The 19820-nt window shown below is 48.2% G+C and overlaps 1 protein-coding gene across 2 annotated transcripts in view; it reads right to left on the reverse strand.

Moving 5' to 3' along the window:
• EEPD1 (endonuclease/exonuclease/phosphatase family domain containing 1) overlaps nt 1-19820 on the reverse strand; it is a 100114-nt gene that overhangs the window by 6025 nt on the left and 74269 nt on the right. For both annotated transcript variants that reach the window (XM_010955396.3, XM_010955395.3), the window contains exons 4-6: nt 5788-5898; nt 2308-2442; nt 288-426 (exon numbers count right to left, since the gene is read on the reverse strand). In XM_010955396.3, the coding sequence (XP_010953698.1) occupies nt 288-426; nt 2308-2442; nt 5788-5898 (385 nt within the window). The remainder of the gene's footprint in view (nt 1-287; nt 427-2307; nt 2443-5787; nt 5899-19820) is intronic.

Genomic DNA, 19820 nt, shown 5'->3' on the forward strand with positions numbered 1-19820 from the left:
TCACCGGGGAGGGTGTCATCACTGAATCCTTTCCATCAAACAGAGGCTGAAAAGCCACAAAGCTGACACCATGGAACCCGTGTGCTAGACTCACGAAGACAAGCTGTCAGCATGTCCAGGGCAGCTGGGCTCCCTGAGATGCAGGGAGTGTGGTGGTTTCCTGGGCTTTGCTGCCCACTGGACAGACGGCCAGATGAAGGGATCGGACGGAGAGACACCCAGAAGAGGCAACCCCTTCTACAACTCCTGCCCTGCAGAAGTGGGAGCTGAGAAAGACAGCCTCCTACCTTTCAGGGTTTCTTGCAAGGTCTGCACGAAGCTGGCCCAGTGGTGGCTGTCGCTGTGATTCCTGCTCGGGTTCTCGCTCCCTGGGAGGGTCAGGGCTGCCAGGTGAAGGTTCACAAGGATCAAGTCATTACTTCCCACCTGGGCAAGAGGAAAGGACACATCAAGGACAGGCGCGATGCTCTTACTTCCCGCTTTACCTGACTCACACACAGCTTCATGCCCAGCGCTGAGCACAGAGGCTGGCGCACCCTGGGAGATGGGCACCGGAAGGGTTTTCTGACCCCCCTGCAGGATGGAGACCTATCTTGTTCTGTCAGTGCACCCCGACATCGCACCTGCTCCTCCTAGGCCTGGAAAATTGGGCACATCTGGAAATGTCAAATTTTTGTTTTTTGCTTTTTCTCTTCTAAGCAACTAAAAAGGGGGAAGCAGGGGTCTAGCGGCTGGTTGTTACCAAAGACCTGGGGCTCTTAGGCAAAGGGCCAGCCTGCCATTCCCTGCCAGGACCCACTGCTGGGACCCTCCTCCTTCCCCACCGCCCACCCCTACGTGTTCTTCTCCCACCAGAGACCACTATGCCCTGATGCGCACTTTCACCCGATTTCAAACATGTCGAGAATGACAGCCAGCCGGACCCTAGCAGCGCAGGCTATGCCTGTGCCGCGTCCCCAGGGGTGGCCGTGGTGCACAGGTGCGGAAGCGCGAAGTGGAGGTCAGCCCTCAAGCACCGCAGCATTGCTCAGCTGCTCAGAGTTTAGCAACCTGCCCTTCCGTTTGTCATGGCAACAAAGAGTAAATGCTGCCAGGAAGCAGCGGGGTGCAGGGGGAGCCCCCAGGAAGTGGAGGCTGCCAGTTCTGTCTTACAGATGTGCCAGCACCACCGCCCAGCCGGGAGGGTGGAGGGCTCTCTCTGCAGCTGTGGCTCTGACCGTGGGGGAACCACCTTAAGGCTGTGGGCAGGAAAACCCAGTGTGGAGAGGTGAGCCGCATCTCTGCTCCTACCACTTGTCTGGCCTGCGACGTGCCATGAAGTGCAGCAGGCTGTGCGTCTGTCGAGGTGATCGCTTCATTTGGAGGCCTTGGCCAATATTTCGTGACCCGACAGCATTTTTCATTGGCCATTAAAAACAGCCTGCCTCTTAGAGTCACTGGCTGGTTCTGCCTGTTGGCTTGCTTGGCCAAAACCATTACAGCCACTTTACAGAGAAAAGGGATCCAGTGTGGAGGCGATACTGGTATTAACAGTGATATCTGGCTGAATTCCACATCAGCACCAGGGACCACTGCCTGATCTTGTGACTTCACAGGGATAAGGCCAACTGCTGACTTGCTGATCTGTTTTGCTGCTGGCTTCTTCTTGCTCTTGCTGCCCAGCTTCTGACTGCTTGCTGTTTATTAATATTTCCCAGGGATGTCTGGGGAAATCAGAGAGAGAGCGCAGATCTGGCTGCTTGCTGCTCCGGACTCTGGTGAGACAGGGCTTGTCTGGAGGTGTCAGTCATAGGGCTTCCCTGGCTCCACTGCCCAGAAGCTCCTTCTGAGCCCCTTTCAAGCCCAAATGACCCCTTCAGAGTCTCCCCTCTCTTACCAGAGAAGTTCAGTTGCCCTCTAATCCAGTGAGTCCCAAATGCCCAGCCTCGTTAACCCCCGTGCAGGGAAAACTGAAAAAGCATTGAAGCTTGAAACCCAGACATTCTGTGTGTCCGGGGCAGGGTCCAGGAACCCCTGATCTTAAGAATCTCTCCGGGTGATTCTGATATGGGTCAGGTTTGGGCAGCAGCCACCTGATCTCCTTCCCGCCCGCATGTCAAAGTGACCAGAGCTACAGATCCGCCAAATCTCTCTCATTCTTGCTCTGGACATGGTCCCCAGCCAAGGGAACCCCAGGAGGGTGTGCTGCCCCAGCCCAGAGAGAGAACAAAACCAAGGCAAAAGATGAGCTTCTCCAGCTCACAGTTCAGAAAGGGCCTTTTTTCCTTTTTCAGATGGAGTGGCTCTTCACGGCGACATGAGCGGTACCTTGAACCTCGCAAGGTACGGGCTGGGACCCATGGGCTTCCCGTGCCCGTTGCCAGGCGAGCTCTCCTGCCAGGCGGCGTCTCTCAGCTCCACCCCGGCCGCCGTGTCCCACAGGAATCCTGCAAACCCGGGCCCCTGCAGGAGAAGACGAGGGTTAGTGTTGGGGGGGGGGTGTCTGTCTGGTGGCAGGGCTCAGCCCTGAGCTGGGGAAGAGGCAGGTGAGCCCAGGAGGAGACGATGGGGAAGCAGCAAGCTCTGCTCGGGGTCCTGAGATTACATGCCCAGGGGCTGCTTCCGAGACAAAAGCACATCCAAAGCCACGGCGTGTTCCTCCTTGTCCCCCCACCCAATTTCCCAGACCGGCAATTTCAGGGAGCTTCACATACTGCCATGGGTGCCTGGGCTCTTCCCTTTTTGAGGGGATGGGGCGGGAATGGGGACCCAGACTAGGCACGGAGTTATCTTTTTAATCATCACACCCCATGAAGTAGCTGCTCACACTCCCATCTGTCAGATGAAGACAGCTGCTCAGAGAGGTTAAGTAACTTCTTTAAAACCCCATAGCTGGTAAGCGGCAATGCTGAGGATCAAATACGAGAATCCAAGGGGAGGTTTTGCTTACAACTGGGATCTGGCACCTAGTAGAAATTCAATAAACATGTGCTGGATGAACAGAGGTCAGGAGTAACAGTCTCAGTGGTTTGGAACCGGTCAAGGGTCCTCTTCAGGTGGATGGGGCCCCACGTGGGGATCTGAAGCCCCAGAGCAGTGCGCTGCGAGGGCCAGTGAGTGGGGCAGACAGACAGGGTGGTGTGGCAGGGTCAAGGTCTCTGGCCATCAGAGGGACCACTCTGAATCTGCCTGCTTCCTGCTGCTGCCACCCGGTGCCTTGTGGAAAGAGGAAAGTCTCCCCCTACCGCCAGTCCGGCCGGTGGGGGCTCTGTGCAGGAGTTGGGTATCAGCAATGTCACCCGGGGGGCCAGCAGTGCTCGTTGCAAAAGGAGAAATGACTCTGGGCTCTGGCCAAGTCACCAGCTTCAGCTCAGTCCCGGCCGCACGTGTGTGGCAGAGGCGGGAAGGGGGGAACAGCGTTCTGCCTGCTGTGCGCCTTTCTATTTTAAAATGATCGACCTGCCCACCCACTCGTGGGGGCGCTAGTTTAACAGTGAGAAGAGCTGGGTCTCAGAACCGCCTGAGCCACTTAGTGGTGGGATCTCTGGGGAGCTGCTGTGTTTTTCTAAACCTGTTTTCTCAGGTGTAGAGTGAAGGAAATATAATTTGCCCTGTTGGGATCAGAGGGTGATACCCTCTTTCCCCCAATTTACTGTTTCCCAAGCGGTGGTGCCAGAGTAACCTTAAGTACCACTAAGGTCACCCTCTGCTGTAAAACCCAGGGGCCCTCTGGGTGGGCACCTCCCTGTTCATCACTGCCTTGCACGCCTGCTCGCCTATGTTCCCAGCAGGACTGGGCCTTCCTGGCCTTGCATTGCTGCTTCTTCCACTACTGGTTCCTCACATCCTTCTGGGAGCCTTTCCCAAGCCCCCAGTTCAGTGGGCCCTTATTCAGAAGAGCTGCCCTCAACGTGGGGCGGTGAGAGGAGAGGGGGCGTTAGAGCCAGAGAGCGCTAGCTGGGTCGGGGCCTGAACCCCACCTCGCATCAGCTGGATGACTTCCGGGCAAATCATTGTGTCTCACTAGACCTCAGCGTTCTCATGTATGGACCGCCCCTCCACCAGGGGGTGAGGCTGGAGACCAAGGAGAAGGCACCTGGATGTCCCTTCAGACACTGGAGAAACGGCAGCTGCTGCCACAGTCTCTCCTGCTGGTCCGCGGTCCAGGTGGCACGTTTGTGACTTGCAGATTGTTTGTTACATCCAGACAGTGTTTAAAATAATTTTAAAATGATCTACCCACATTTAAAATTCAGGAAATTTCACATTAAAATCCAGATATTGACACCTTTTGAGAAACCAGGAGATTTGTCCACTGGCCCACAACTCTCCATGGCAACCTGAGACAGGCGCCCGCTCCCCGCCCAGCACCACCGGGCCTGTCTGCCGCCCGTGCCTGTTAATCAAGCATTCGATGCATGTTATCTTTCTAAATCCTACAGCCGCCCTGTGAGTGAAGAGAGGGCTAGTTGCTCCCGTTTTACAGATGAAGGACTTGAACTGAGAGGTTTAAGTGGCTTGAAATTGGGCCTCCCTGCTGTCCTCCAACAGCCCTGACACCCTACCTGGAGTAGGGTTACCCGGCCTGTCCCCACCACAGGCTCCATCAGGCTCAGGTTCGGATCCCCGGACATGCAAAGAATGAAAACAGGCTGGGCTGGGTGGCTGGGTCTGTTTGTGTCACCGTATGTATCTGGCTTGTAACACAGTGCCTGTTACGCAGTCACCTTTCTAATGATTTGTTGAATGTGAATGAGTAAGAAGTGTTAGATGCGCTGTTAAGAGCCTTGTGAACCTACCGATGTGTAAAGTGCTATTAAAAAAAAGGGAAGGGGTGTTACTGTTATTTTTATGTGGACTTGAGTGGTAAAGACCAGATATATTCCAGTTTGACAGTATTTCCAGCCTCCTGCGAATGCACGCTGGCTCCCACCTACAGCAACCATTTACACTCCAAAACCCAGAGAAATGGAACATAGGTCACACTTTAAGGTAGTAGCTAAAAAGAGAGCTTACTGTCAATAAATGACTGGATACTTTTAATCCAGTAAACATTTATCAGTTAAAAGCCTCAAATCTCAATATCACTCCGCTAAGCACCATTCATGTGTGCTTACAAGCATATTAGGAATACTAGAGAGAAAAAAATATATAGCATCTGCATTTATAGAAAAATTATGTGATGATACATTTTTTCCACTCATAATTAGGAGGGTTTTTTTTTTTTAAATCTACAACTCCACTGATACTGAACATTTCAAGTGAATAAAAACTGGTCTTGAATATGATATGCCAGAGTGAAAATCTATATATACAGAGATTTACCCAAACCCAGATGGGTGATACTACTGAAAGAACATGCAAAATTAAAATCGGCTGAAAATTCCCACAGACCATTTCCACATGCACAGTTCCTCCCACTGAAAGCCAAGAGTGCACACGCAATTAAGTGAGTCTGAAGTTTTCAGTCAATGAACATGGGCTCGCCACAAACTTGGCAGAGGCTGGAACCGTGGAGAAGGGATTATGAGCACAAAGGACAGAAATACCCTACTTGCGGCCTTGGTTCCAGACAGGATTTCTCCTCTCCTCCCAACACCCAAACTCCCATTTCCGCTGGGCGGCAGTCCCTTCCCGATCCAAACAGGAAACGAGAACCAGGGCATTTTGAAATGAATGGCAAACAGCTAAAAAATGGGCAGAAATACAAAATCACACCAAGGATGTTGGCAAAGGAAACATTTAAATGTCTAGGATTGGGAGAAAAAGAAAATGGGAAGAAAATCCAAGTTCTGCAGACGAGGGTACCTTCTGGAGCTGAGTCGAGGGCGTCTCTGAAACAATGACCTTCCAGCATCCTCGGGGCCCCTTCCACTTGCGGATGTTGGGCAGGATTGGCTGGTTGAGCTCTGTACAGAACTGTGGAGACAGAGCACAGGTTGGTGTGTGTTCTCACAGCAGGCAGAGCCAGAAAACCTTGATCCTGACTCATCAGAGACTCATCAGATTCCATCCCTGTGTTCTCAAAAACCAGGGTCTGCAAAGACCCAGAGGACAAAACAGGTACCACAAATTAAACAAACTGTCCACCTATGAGATACACAATTATCACCTGGCGACACTCAGTTCACAGCAATCGACTCTCTTTGCAGCATTTTACCGCAAATAGTTCAAACCAAGTTGTCAGAATCCATTTAATTCTTGTAACACTAGGGGTTTCAAAGTTCCACGAGGGTCTACATCAGTATCAGATGCAGAGGAAAAAAGATGAATACATGGTGTCTTGTCTTCCCACCGCGGAGCTTAGAGGTGCAAAAACTGCCCCCAGAATTTAATTGATAATAGTGAAATAACTTGTATGATGAAAAATGGTAACTAGACAATGTGGTGATCATTTCATAACGTATAAAAATATCGAACCACTATGTGGTATATCTGAGACAAATACAATATTGTAAGTCAATTATGCTTCAACTGAAGAAAAACCAGCTGACCCCTAGCTTCACCATGAGCCACCATACTGTCCACCTTGGTTTTGCTCTGAGAAGAAACGCCTCCTGTCGTGATGGTTCCTACGCCCCATGTGTGTCTACAGGGTGAGATTCTTTCCGCTTATGCGTGTTCCACCAATATGGAACCAGAAGGTGACTTTATCATCAAGGAAAACTAAAACTGCACAGGCAAAGTGAAATGAGGAGTTGAAAAACTATGGGCTTGAAAGTATGTGGACCAGTTCCTCTAATTCACGCCTCACATGCAACCCCGCCTCTTGGGGATGGCTACTTTGAGGGGTCCTCGAATTTTTCAGATACAGGCTCAGTTTTTGAGATGCCCTGACATCTGGTACTGCCCCTTCCCAGGGACACCCTCCTGTCCCTTTGCTTCATGCACCTCGGAGCACCCCACTCTTCTCTGTCTCTGCCCAGCCCTCCAAGCGAGTCTCTTGGCTTCCTTCTGGGGCATCACTGCTCTTTCTTTAATGAGCCAGCCTTACCTAATCTTACTCAGCCCCACGGCTTCAGCTTACACCTCTACCCCAAAGGCCCTCAAATCTATACCTGCAGCTCAGATTTCCCTCTTGAGTTGTGAATTGTATTTCGACTTCCTTTTTAACATTCCCATCTGGAGGTCTCTATAGAAGTGAAAACCCAGCAGCAGGTCCCAGAGGAACATGCCATTCCTCTGCCCCACCCCATGCCCATCCTGGTTCCTGGCATTTGCATCCTTCCGGCTGCTCTGACTCTTGCCTCTCCTCCTGTGTCCCATTTTGCATCCGGCCCCGCCCATCATCACGTGTGTCTGGAGCACCCTTTCTTCTTCCAGTCCCACTGCTGTGGCCTGTTTCAGAGCCCCATCTCCTCTCACCTGGGTCACTTTTAAGAAGTCTCCCTGCCTCTGTTACCTGGTCACCTTCCACCTGTCCACTGGGTAAGTTGTGACGGCTGCACTGATGCCCCACCCCTCGAAGTGTGGTCCTGGGCCCAGGAGCATCAGCATCGCCTGGGAACTTGTTAGAAATGTTCTGGCCCCATCCTAGACCCACTGGATCGGAAACTCTAGGGTGAGGCCCAGCGATCTGTGTTTTAACAAGCCCTCCAGGTAATCCTGATGCCTGCTAACGTCTGAGAACCACTGTAGCTGCTACCTCCTCCCAAAGCATCTGCCCCAGATTTGGGGCAGCCCCCTCCTGGAAGGCCTCAGCTGCAGAGAGCAGCGCTTGTGCCCCTCCTGAGGCGCTCACATCCAGTGGCTGAGAGATGGCAGGATCTAACGGTCTGCTCTTTGCTCTCCTGTTGCTTATGCTATAAGAGGGAAGATGAGGCATAAGCAAGTACTCAGCCAGTCATTTCTGTGGCAACTGCTATGGAGAAAATGAGACCGGGCAAGGGTGGAGCGTGCTGGGAGGGCTGCTCCAGATACATGCTGCTCTAGGAGTTAGGCTGCCTTTACAGTTAGATGTTAAGGGCCTGCCTCTCGCCAACAGTGGATGCCATAAGGGAAGGGACTGTACCCGAGTCAACTTTATGCAGCCCACCTGGCACAGCGCATGGCACCCAGTGACGCTCTGAAAGCATCTCCTGGTGAACCAGGAAACTCCAGGGAAGACCACCGTCCTCAAATACATGTGTGATAAATGAGAGGAGGGACTGCTCCTTGAAGCTAATTATCTAATTGCCTCAGTTTTAACCTGACTTTGAGTTGGCCTGGGAAGTGTTCTCTCTGGGATTTGGTCATTGGTGACTGTTGTCCATTCCCCTTTCAACACTGCCCAGCGGCCATGGACAGTGTTATTCCTGACGGGATGCTTCACCCCAGATGAATCCCCATGGCCAGATGGTCCTGGCTGGTAACTATCCCTGGGAGAGAAATGAACCACTTTGGAAAATGCAAGAGGAATTTATCAACTCTGACTTTAGGGATCCAGCGAGGAAATGTACTTCACAAATGGTCCAATTTCCTGCCGGGGAATCAGTTGCTCAGTAGAGTAATCATTAGAGCTGAATCCAAGAATCGTTAAAAGTGAGAGCAGCTCTCCACTGCCCATCTGGTGCCTCGCTGCTCTCCACGCAGGGGGTCCCAAGCCTGGCTGCTCGCCCGAGTCTCCTAGGATGTACCCCAGGAAGCTCTATTTTTAAAAATCCCCCCAGGTGATCAGCCAACCAGCCACACTACAGAGCCTCAGCCTCTGGGGGCCCGCTGTTCTAGGAAGAGCCATCTGCAGGCAGCCGGAAATCTCATCTCTCCTAACCCTCGCAGGACCTTCAGACATCTGGAGACAGATGAACCTCTCGTTCACGCTGCAAACCCCAGTGCAGCTTAAACATGCCCACTCCTGGCAAAGCCACTTTGATTGGCAGGGTGAGAACTGGGAAGAGGGGGCACAGGCTGGCATGTTTCCCACGTGCACCACTCCTACAGACGGGCTTTGGGGACTCACGTGGTGCTAGTCCAAGTGTGCTCATCGGTATCCCCTGGGATCTGAAAATGCTACTGAATTAGAATCCCCGGCGCGGAGCCTGGAAATCTGTGCTTTAACAGCCCCTCCAGGTGACTCTGACTCGAGCTGCAAGTTGGTGTTACTGATGAAGGAAAGACATTCTCCTTTTTCTTTGCTTTATACCTGAAAGACGCTCCTGCGCAGGGAAACTCTGGGAGATAAGGAACCATAACTCCTGAACCCTGAGGTATGTAAGGTATTTTGTAAGGTCCTTGATGACCTCTCTCGGCCCACAGAGTAGATTGTCCCTTTCCCTGCCCTCTTCTTCAGTATTTCTTATGTTATTGGGGACAATTAACAATATAAGGGACCAGGGAGAAGATTGCTGATGGCCGAAAGCCCCCTATGCCTAAACTTTCAAGATCAGCGTCAGGTAAGGGGCAGGTGTTTTCTTCCATTTCTAGGGCTGAAAAAAGACTTGCCAGCTTGTCGACCTAGTTGTCTGTTTGCACCAACAGTTTGCAGCAAACCTAAGGATGGGAGCACCTTTTGGGTCCTTGCTACTCAGGAGTGTGGGCCGTGGACCAGTATGTTAGAAGTGCAAGCTCTCAGACCTCCTGCACTGGGATCTGTATTTTCACAAGCTCCCGGGGGTGGGGAGGGTTCATGAGCTCAGCCAGCTCTGACAAGCCTGCTCCAGAGCCTTCCCGTTTTGTACACACTGCCCCCCGCCCCCACAGCGCTCATTCTACCAGTTATTCACGAGTGTCGTGCAGCCTGGAAAGGATATGCCCCAAATTGAGTTCACATTCAAGATTACATGGCTGATAAAAGAGTTAAGAGGGAGGGTCTGAACTGAGGTCTGTCTCCTGATGCTCCACCTCCAGGCCTGGACAGGACAGGTGGGGCAGGTGGGGCAGGGGCAGGCTGCAAGGGGTGGGGCCAGCCCACCTTTAGCGAATCCTTAGATCCTTTCTCCCCAAAATTTCAAAGGAAAACAAAAGCTTCCTGTGAGAGCCCTCCACATCTGAATTCTGCCTTAAGGGTCTTTTTTTTTTCTTTTCTTTTCAGAACAGCTGGTTCTCAAATTCTCTGCTTCGCCCACATACCAGAAGGAAGACATATTACTCGTAAGTAAAAGTGGCTCACCATGGCCGAAAGGATCCTGCTGCAGCCCCGCCTCTAAGATCCTTTCCCAGGGCCCAGGTGTCTGCGGGATGGTGGGGCAGGGTTTCCTCCGCCCCTTGGAGGCTCACTGGGCAACTATCATTTCCTCATATTGAAAGAAAGAGGTGGGCTTGTTTCTTTGGAGCCTTGGTAGTGTCCTCAGAGGGCCACCTCCGGGGGCTGGAAGAAGAGAAGCACGGAGGAGCTCGGGACCCCGGGCCTGTCATCTGACATCCTGGGTCTCAGTCTCCCCACATGTAAAGTGCAGGGATAGGAGGAGAGGACCCCGCCAGGGGCTCTTCTGAGTTCTGCAACTGCCTGATGCTAGGACATGAGGAGGAGAGGGTGGAGAACAGGGAAAAGCGGGAGCGTGCGGGCAGAGAAGTGTAAAAATGGGAGATAAAACACGGGATTCTCATAAGCATTAAAACTCCTTCTTCCCTCTTTCTGCGATAATCGCCACGTGAACTCCACGAAGAAGTGGGCTGCGATGACTGGGTTAACGTTGCAAAGGCTTTCGCCCAAACAGGAAGAGGAGCGTCCACTCTGCCAAAACACAGCATCAGTTGTTTTCCTTAACGTGCCCTACGCCCCACTGGAAGATCCTTTGCTAAACTGCCTAAAATAAAACTTACTTACTAACAGGTAGTCATTCTAGTAGGTTCAGTTTGGGTAAATCCAGCAACAGTAAGAAAACATAGGTGGCCAATAATCTATGACCAGGTTAGCTCCTGAATCCTCTGAGAAACCGAGACCCAGAAGCAGGAGGAAGGGGAGAAAAGGGAACAAATGTTTCCTAAGTGCCAACAATTTGGCACTTTTCACATATTATCACCTTTAATCCTAATGCCAACCAAGGGAGGCAGTTAATAATTCTCTCATTTGACACGTGGGGAAAGCACGGTTCAGAAAGGGAACACAGCAAGGTCACTCACTGCCGGCCAGTGGGCCGGGCAGGATGAAACCTGGGGTAGCCAAGCCTAATGCTCAAATGCACGTAGGAGAGAAGGCTCCGGAAACACATGTTAAACCAACGCACCCCACGTCACAATGCACACGCACGCATTCCAGATTTGGGGTTCCCTGGAGCTAAAAGCTGCACGGCCACCACGCTGCTAATGTCAGTTTCCCAATGCACCAGGCTGCATGGCCTGGGGACACTGCTCTCCCAGGGAGGTCATCACATCAGGCTGCCGCCTTCCTTCTGGTAGGGTCAGGCACCAGCAGGACACACAGCCAAGCATTCAGAGCTTCCTAGGGCAGCCCCTGTTCTAATGGCTCACAGCCGTCCCTCTCCGTCTGTCGGGAGAAGCAGTGGACTCACAGCCCTTTCGTCACTCTGACTGCGAGCCCTGCTAGGTCAGTTCCACGTACAGTGTGCTCTCCCACAGGGACCCGAAAGGACTCTGGAGGACTGTTCGTCCTTGTTTACACATTCTTACCACGCTGAGGAAGATACAAAGCAAACAAGGAGGCATTTCCTCAGCCTCCACAACCAGCTGATCGTTAGCAGCTTTCTCAGAGCCCAGGGAAGTGACATCCACATGCACTCCTGTCAACAGAGCGGCTGCTGGTTCTGCTGGCCTCTCCTCTGTGCTCCCAGAAGTTACTCAGCACACGTTTCCTGATTGAGATAGTTAAACATAAGCAGGGCCAGGACGGAGGTTGGGGGGGGGACCTTGCTAGGGCAATTAGATTTTTTTGCAAGGGCGATTATAAAATGGAGAGTAAGGAGTTGAAGGTTTCGTGGAGCTGGAAGCCAGGTTAGGACAGGGAGGGAGAGGCACAGGGCCCAGGACCCTCGCGTGGGGGTTCCACACTCCTGTGCTACCACCATCCTCATCATCCCTTGTTCCTGCCCTTCAGGGACACTTCCAGAGGCTCTTCTCCAAATGTCTCCAGATGCTAAGACTCTTAATCCTCGTCTGTAACACGGGGACAGAAATCACTCCCGCCTCTCTCGTTCGGTATGTCTGAAGCAGGCAGCACACGGCCCGGCGCCCAGCAAGTCTCCTGTGTTCCCGCAGTTGTCCCACTGACTGGGCCACACCCTCAGGACAGAGTCAGGGACAAAGGCTCCCCGCCTTCAACAATTCCTCAAACATGCCAGATGAGGAAGTGGGCAGGAGCAGGGTTGCGGCCAAACGCCACCAAGTTGCGTGCTGGAAGGGAGAGCCCCCTAAAAGTGCAGAGACGGACAGACAGACGGGACACCATAGTGTAATGGTCTCTGTGAAGAAGGGAATGGGTTCATCCAATCATTCAATAAAAAATTAACAAGCACTGGTCATCCTGGACTAAATTCTAGAGCTATAACAATGAGCAAAAGAGACTTGCCCCCTGAGCTTCCCTGCCCACTGAGCTTACAGTCTGGGGAAGAAGGGTGTTGGGGTGGCAGTGTAGGCATAGTTTTTTTTTGTTTTTAATTATAGCAAAAGTACTTTTATTGAGGTCATTCTAGTGCCAGGTACTTAACACGTATGAAATTATTTCATTCCCACAACATTCATCTAAGGTAAGTGTTATTATGATCTTCATTTGATGGATGAGGAAACAGAGGCACAGAGAGGTTAATTAACTTGCCCAAGATCACACAGCCAGTAAGGGACAAAGCCAGCATTTGAACCCAGGTAGTCTGGCTCCAGAACCCATGCTCTGCATACAGCTGCCTTCTGTCTCTGTAGTCACAGTTATTAATGAAATAATCTTCCAAACGTAAAATTACAACTGGAATTTGTGCTACAAAGGAATAGTTAGGGGCCTGTGGGCATCCAAGATGGTGGGGGTGGGGTGGGGTGAGTCTGACTTAGGGAAGGCTTCCCTGAAGAGCTGAGGCGTGAGTTTAGAACTCCGGGGTGAGAAGGCGTTAATCAGGCAAAGAGGAGAGAGGCGCATTCCAGGCAACAGGGGAGCATGTGCAAAGGGCCCGTGGTGGAGCCCGGCATGGAGAGTCTGTAGGACAGAAAGGTCAGTGTGGCTCCGGCAGAGATAGTGAGGGGCAGAATGGTGAGATGAGCTTAAAGGAACAGTTAGAGACCTGGCTATGCAGGGCCCTGTGGGCCTGAAAGGAGTTTGTGCCTTATCCTGTGAGCAACCTCAAAAATCAATGAAGGGCATAAACACCAGGTCTGCATTTTGAAAAGGCTACAGGGCTACAGCGTAGAGTGCAGATTGGGGAAGGGCCAGACCAGCCAGCCAGGGCACCAGAGATGAGGGAGGCTCGACTAAAGGGAGAGCGGTGGACAGGTGTGAGAGACAATCAGGAAATAAGCACAACGTGGCTCAGAAGAATTGAAAACAGATTCAAATACCAGTACATGAACGTTCGCAGCAGCACTATTTCCAAGGGCCGAAAGATGGAAACAATTCAAATGTCTGTCGATTGATGAGTGGATAAATAGAATGCGCTATATCCGGACGCTGGAACAGTATCGAACCACAAAGGAAAGCCGAACTCATACCCACGACATCACTGACAGACCTCGGAAACATTAGGCTGAGCAGAAAAGCCAGACACAAAAGGCCACAGATTGGATGATTCTATCTACATAAAACATCCAGAATGGGCAAATCCACAGGGACAAAAAGCAGCATGGTGCTCACCAGGTGCCAGGGGGAGGGAGGGACGCGGCGTGACCGCGTAACAGGTACCAGAAACTAGAAAGAGGCAACGGCTGCACAACACGGTGAAGGTGCTAAATGCCACTGAATTATTCACTTTCAAATGGACTCTAAAACAGTTAGTTTTATGGTATAGAATTTCACGTCAATAATTTTAAAAGTGACTTGGGCAAAGGGTTAGATGGTTTAAGGTAAAGCAGAGGAACTACTCTTTTCATTCGACAAGCACCAGGCACTATTCGGGGAGACAGCTGTGAAGTCGGGCTGCTGCTCACGGAGCCTGGGATGAGCTGGGGAGCAGGGAGGCCGCCTCTGTGTGGGGTTTATTCCAGCCTCCTCTCCACACGGTTACCATGCACCTGGGAGAGATGCACACAGCCTGGTAATTCTTGGAATACAGATTCTCTGAAGCTCGAAAAAAGAGACAGTTTAAGGCCAAATAAAAAACTTCGTCCCAAATTAGGCACTAATCTTGTGAGTAATGATTGAAACTAATTATTCTAAGTGGAAGCAGGTCTGAAAATAGCACAGAGTTTTGGAGGATTTTGTGGCTATTTTAGAAGAGCGTAGGAAGTTGCAGGTGGGGTGAAGTACCCCAAGTCAGAGCGGAGACCCTGGGATGGCCACGCCATGACCTGCACCAAGTGTGCCACTCCACAGATTCTGTCGTTTTTATGTCGCTGGAGACACATGCCAACCATGAAGGCTGAGAATGCAGAGTTTCATCTGGTACCTCCTACTGAAATGCTGAACCAAGAATTCAACAGGAAATGTCAACCATACATGTTACATCATTTCACTTGTAAGCAAAAAGGCATCTGCCCTAACGTGATGGTAACATTTCCTAAGACAAACCATGCTGACTTAGCCAACCACTGTTCTTCCTTTTCTAGAGTCTTCTTCCCTCTTTGATATTTTTCAGGTGAATAGGCTCAAGGAATGAGTAAGATGGGTATAGACAGAGGAAAGACTGTCTCTAAACCCTGACATATCATCCCACAGTCCAGCTGATTAATAAGAGCACTTTTACCCAAGAGCAACAGCCAGGGCAGGGGTGGGGAGAGAGGAAGCCAACACAGAAGGGTGGGAAACGATTATGCAGGTACTTAAATCCAAAGAAATAATGAAGGAGCAGAACAAAGCTGGCAGTTTATTTCTACCTTCCCACGTGAACACCCACATATTTTTTAAAACCCCAGAGATGTATTTTCTCGGTCCAGAAACACTGAAGACTAGTTCATTCTTAGACTCGCTCCGGACAGCAAGGCTCCAGCACTTCACACACATGTTTCTGTGAAGAACCCAGGGTTATCTAGGAACTGTCACATTCAACAGAATTTGGATTTATGGACCCTCAGGGAAATTGCTCTGGTTGACCTTTTTCTTCTAAATCGTCGGCCTCCAGCTATTCTAAATGGTGTTGATGCAGCCTGCCTGTATCAGCCATAAAGCAGCATCTTCAGCAGCAATAACCATAAATAAAGACTTCAAAGCTGTGGGTGAAAGGATTACAGATTCATGATTTGCTTTATTTTGATTTGCATTATGCCAAATCCTAGGCTTTAAAGCCCGTGTATTTCCTATTTTATTTCAGGGCAAACTACACAGATTTGACTGTTCTTTCTGAGAGACCTGTGATTTCTCACTCCCAGTTTACGGCAGTAAGAACCACAGGTGGCAGTTCATGAAACAGCATTTTCATTTTGGAGAATGTCCTAAGACTCACTGGTTCTCAATTTTCTGTGCTAACAGGAGACATGGAAAGCCAAATCCCCAAAGTATCTTTCAGTCAATCTCCCTCCCCATCACATTTTTGGCCAGAAGCAATTATAAATAGCCAAACTGCCTGATGTTAGTTTCACAGGCTTCTCAGGCTTCTTCCAAGTTACTGGGAGTGAGTGCAGTGAAAGCAAACAGGACAGAGAGGAATGTCACAAAGATCAAGTTGCACACCAGGCCAGGGCCACGTGGACGCCATGACAGTGTCCTGCAGGCACGATGACTCCACATTGATGAGCCGTGACCACGGCGTGACCACGGCATGCTCTTCACTAGAATCCTCACCACGTGCCAAGCACCACGGCTGGCTCTTCACACATGTTACACGGTGTGACCCACACTATGGTTCTAGAGGGAGGCATCATCCTTGCTCAAGAAATGAGAAATGTAGGGTTGGAGGCGTTAAGATCACCCATAGGGCAAACGGCTGAGCCAGGACCCAGATCCACATCCATAACCCCATTATACCACTTGGCTTCCAGCTGAAGCAACTCCAAGGAGGGAAGCTAATAGGCTCCAACTTGCATTTTAGGAGGGGTTACTCTGGTAACCATATAAAAAAAGGACTGAAACAAAATTACGGAGACCAAACAGTAATTTTACATGTTTTAATTTTTCTCCCTGCTTTCAAATTTTCTAGAAATTTCACTTTTCTAGAAAGCCACCGTATAAATACTAATTGACTTGAACCTTTTCCATGCAGAAGACGTGAGTGCACGCACACGCACACGCACACGCACGTGTGCTCGCTTTATTCTTTCTCATAAATAAAAGCTGATTAAATGCAGTTACTAAATAAATTAAGCACCAAAAACAACATACAAAAATGCCACTGCCACATCCTGAAATGAAGCCTAAGAATACTTCTCACTCTTCCCCTCCTGTTCACAAATATAGCCAAGCAAACTAAGTGCATAACAAGGATGTCTGGGTGAGGAGAAACAAAATTAACAATCGATACGCAGCCATTTCTTCTCTGACTAGAGGTTTCAGCCAGATGGAGACATGGCGGGGACAAAGCGTGCCTGATGGAGAAGATTAGCAATGGTGCAAAACTACAGTCTCACAATTTCACAATCAAGCTGGGAAAGGCTTCAGTGCCCCTGATCCCCACTCAACCATGGAGCGGGTGCAAAGGTTGGGAATTCAGGCAAAAATCCAGAACTTGTCACCTTCCCTTTCAGGCTCAGCCTCTGGCTGGTAAATGCTGGCGATCTTGTTTTAATTCTGGGCACTTGTGATCCCTCCAGATCCCTGGAGCCGGACACATCAGGAAAATGCTCTGTGACCCAACAGTGATTTTTATAAAGCCACCTAAATCTCTTGACTGCCCACTTTGTAGGAAGCCACTAACAGCTAACTAGGAAGGCAGGTAATTTTAGAGTAACTCATATATGGGGAGCTGCTCTGCTTTCCCTGGCTGTCTCCTTCTAACCTAATTAATTCTGCATGGGAAAATGAGCCTGCATTTCATGGACAAGGGCTGGGGGGACAGGCTTGGGCAAGGGAAGAAACAGGGGTGGCAGCACAGAGTTTGGTGGGGAAACCAAGTCTAGCATCTAGAAAGAGGTCCTGGATTATGCTCATAAGGGGTGTCCGTGTACTGCTCTGAATTTCTACAAAGATAGATCTCTAAGTGTCTAAAAATCTAAATCTCTAAAAGTGGGTTGGATGCTTTCCCAGAAGTCTGGAGTCTTGTTAAGGCCCAAACTCACCATTTCAATGCCTCCCAAAGGTTAATGAAAAATATTTTATCAGCTGTAGGAATTACTCATTCTAAGTGGGTAGTTAACAATTTAATAGCTCTCTCCACTGAATTAATTCTGGCAAAGCAAGCCTTAATGACCAACTCAATCAGGATAATTTTACCTGCTGAGAACATCCCACATAAATGTTTTTACCAACTGAGCCAAATAGTTTCACCTGCCTGCCCTTCCGTTTCATTTAAAATTATAAGCTAGCCCGAACTTTGCTGAATACAAAGGCATGCTCTCAAGAAATGAATCAATGAATCATTCACAAAAAGTCTCAGAATTCTCTAAAACAGGGAATTGAAAGTTCTTTCAGTACCAACTCATTGTTAGCATTTCCTGATAAGAGAAGCATTTGAGGGAGGACCAAATGAAACAGGAAATTGCATAAAACTCCTGTCATCATGCTGTGTGAGGGTTGCTATGAGGTGGTGGCTACATGCAACAATTTTGAGGGGAATGTAGTGGGCTGGGCACATTTTCTTACTATTTGAAAAGCAAAAAAGAGTTAAGAGATTAACAAGGCAGGAGGGGAAAGTGCTTAGGATACACCCAAGGTAAGCAGAGCCCTTCCAGTGCTGGAAAAATTCCCAGAGCAGGCCGTCTTCCCTTCTTTCAAGCCAAGAAATGGTCTAGGGTGTTTCCAAACATTTTTGACCATGACTCATAGCAATAAATAAACTTTTATATGGCAATCTGGTATATTCTATTTGTCTACTTGCCAACAATGTATATATGCATGTATGTATGCAAGTGTCCACCTATCCATCTACCCATCTGTCCATCTATCCATCCATGCCTCCATCCACATACATATATAATGAAACAAATGCTGGTTGTAATTTACTCAGTTGATTTCATAACCTGTAATTTGAGAAGCAAACTCAGATATTCCTTATTATAAAGTCTTTGGTCTGACCAGAATATCATAATGCCCTTTCTTTTTCATTTCTCTTTGCCAAAACCAAGTGAAATGTTTAATTGGATTTTATGTAGATAATGCCTTAGAAGTCTCCTCAAACAAACGAGACTCACTAAAGTTGAACTAGCTTTGGGAATGAGTATGAGCCACTTCTCAGAAACCCCCCAAATAAAATATCCCTTCAGCATGCACGGTGCCCAGGAATATAGCCAGCTTTCAAAATTCACTTGTTCCTAATAAGATTAACAACTGAATTTTGATCAGAAACAAAGAAGTACAAAAGGTAGTGGACTGACATATTCAAAGTGCTATCAATGAAGAATCTTACATCCAGAAAAACTTTGTTTCCAAAATGAAGATGAAATACATTCTTAGACAAAAACAAGAACAAAAACAAAAACAAAATCTAAGAGAATTTGTTCCTAACAGACCTCCCTTATAAGAAATACAAAGAAAGTTCTTCAGGCTGAAAGCAAGTGACCTTAGACCAACTCAAATCCTCAAGAAATCCTCAGGAAAAAAATGAAGAGAACCAGTAAAGGTAATTATGTTATTATAAAGAACAGTAAAAATGAAATTTTCTCATTTATTCATATTATATGAATATGAATACATGTATACATAGTTGTATTGTGGAGCCTATAACATAGAGAAATGTTATGTATTTGGCTAGCACAAAGGAGCTGGGTAGGAGTAAAGATGAGCTGAAATAAGAAAATGATGCTAAATAGTAAGTTGAATAATCCACAGGAACACATGAAAATCAGAAATGGTAAATAAGAAGGTTAATGCAGCTAACTATAAATATGTACTTGTTCTCCTTTCTTCTCTCATCTTTAAAAGACATAAAAGTACATAAAATAATGATCATAAGAATATATAGTTGGGTCTGCAGCATAGTTAGATGTAATATGTGTAACGATAGCACAAAAAGGGGGAAGAGGGAATAGAGCGACATAAAAGTAATGTTTCTACATCTCATTGGAATTAAGTTAGTATAAATCTGATAAATTAAGATGTACATGATAAACTAGAGCAACCACTGATAATATAACTCAAAAAGCATAGTGAAAAAAATCATTCAGGAAATTTAAATGATACATTAAAAAATATTCACTTAATGCAAAAGAGAGCAGTGAAAGAAAAAAAAGGAATGAAACAGACATAAGATACAGTAAACAAAACAAAAAGTAAAATGGAAGATATAAACTCAACCATATTAATAATAACATTAAATGTGAATAGATTAAACAACCCAATCAAAAGGCAGAGACTGTCAAACTGGGTAAAAAACAATATCCAACTATAAGCTGTGTATAGGAGATGCTGTTAAGTTTCAAAAATACATGTAAAAAGTAAAAGATTGAAAAGGTTATGTCATGCAAACAGCAATCATAAGGAAGTTGGAATGGCTATACTAATATCAGAAAAATAGTCTTTAAAACAAAAACTATTACTAGAGATGATGAGAGACATTTTATAATAATAAAAGGATCACTTAATCAGAAAGACATAACCAGTATAATATATATACAGCTAACAACAGAGCCCCCAAGTACATAATACAAAAATTGCCAGAAGTGAAGGAAGGAACAGATAATTCAACAATAGTTGGAGAATTCAGTACCCCATTTTCAATAATAGATAGAACAAAACGGATTAA

The sequence above is a fragment of the Camelus bactrianus genome, chromosome 7 (assembly GCF_048773025.1).
Source record: "Camelus bactrianus isolate YW-2024 breed Bactrian camel chromosome 7, ASM4877302v1, whole genome shotgun sequence".
NCBI classification, from domain to species: Eukaryota; Metazoa; Chordata; class Mammalia; order Artiodactyla; family Camelidae; genus Camelus; species Camelus bactrianus.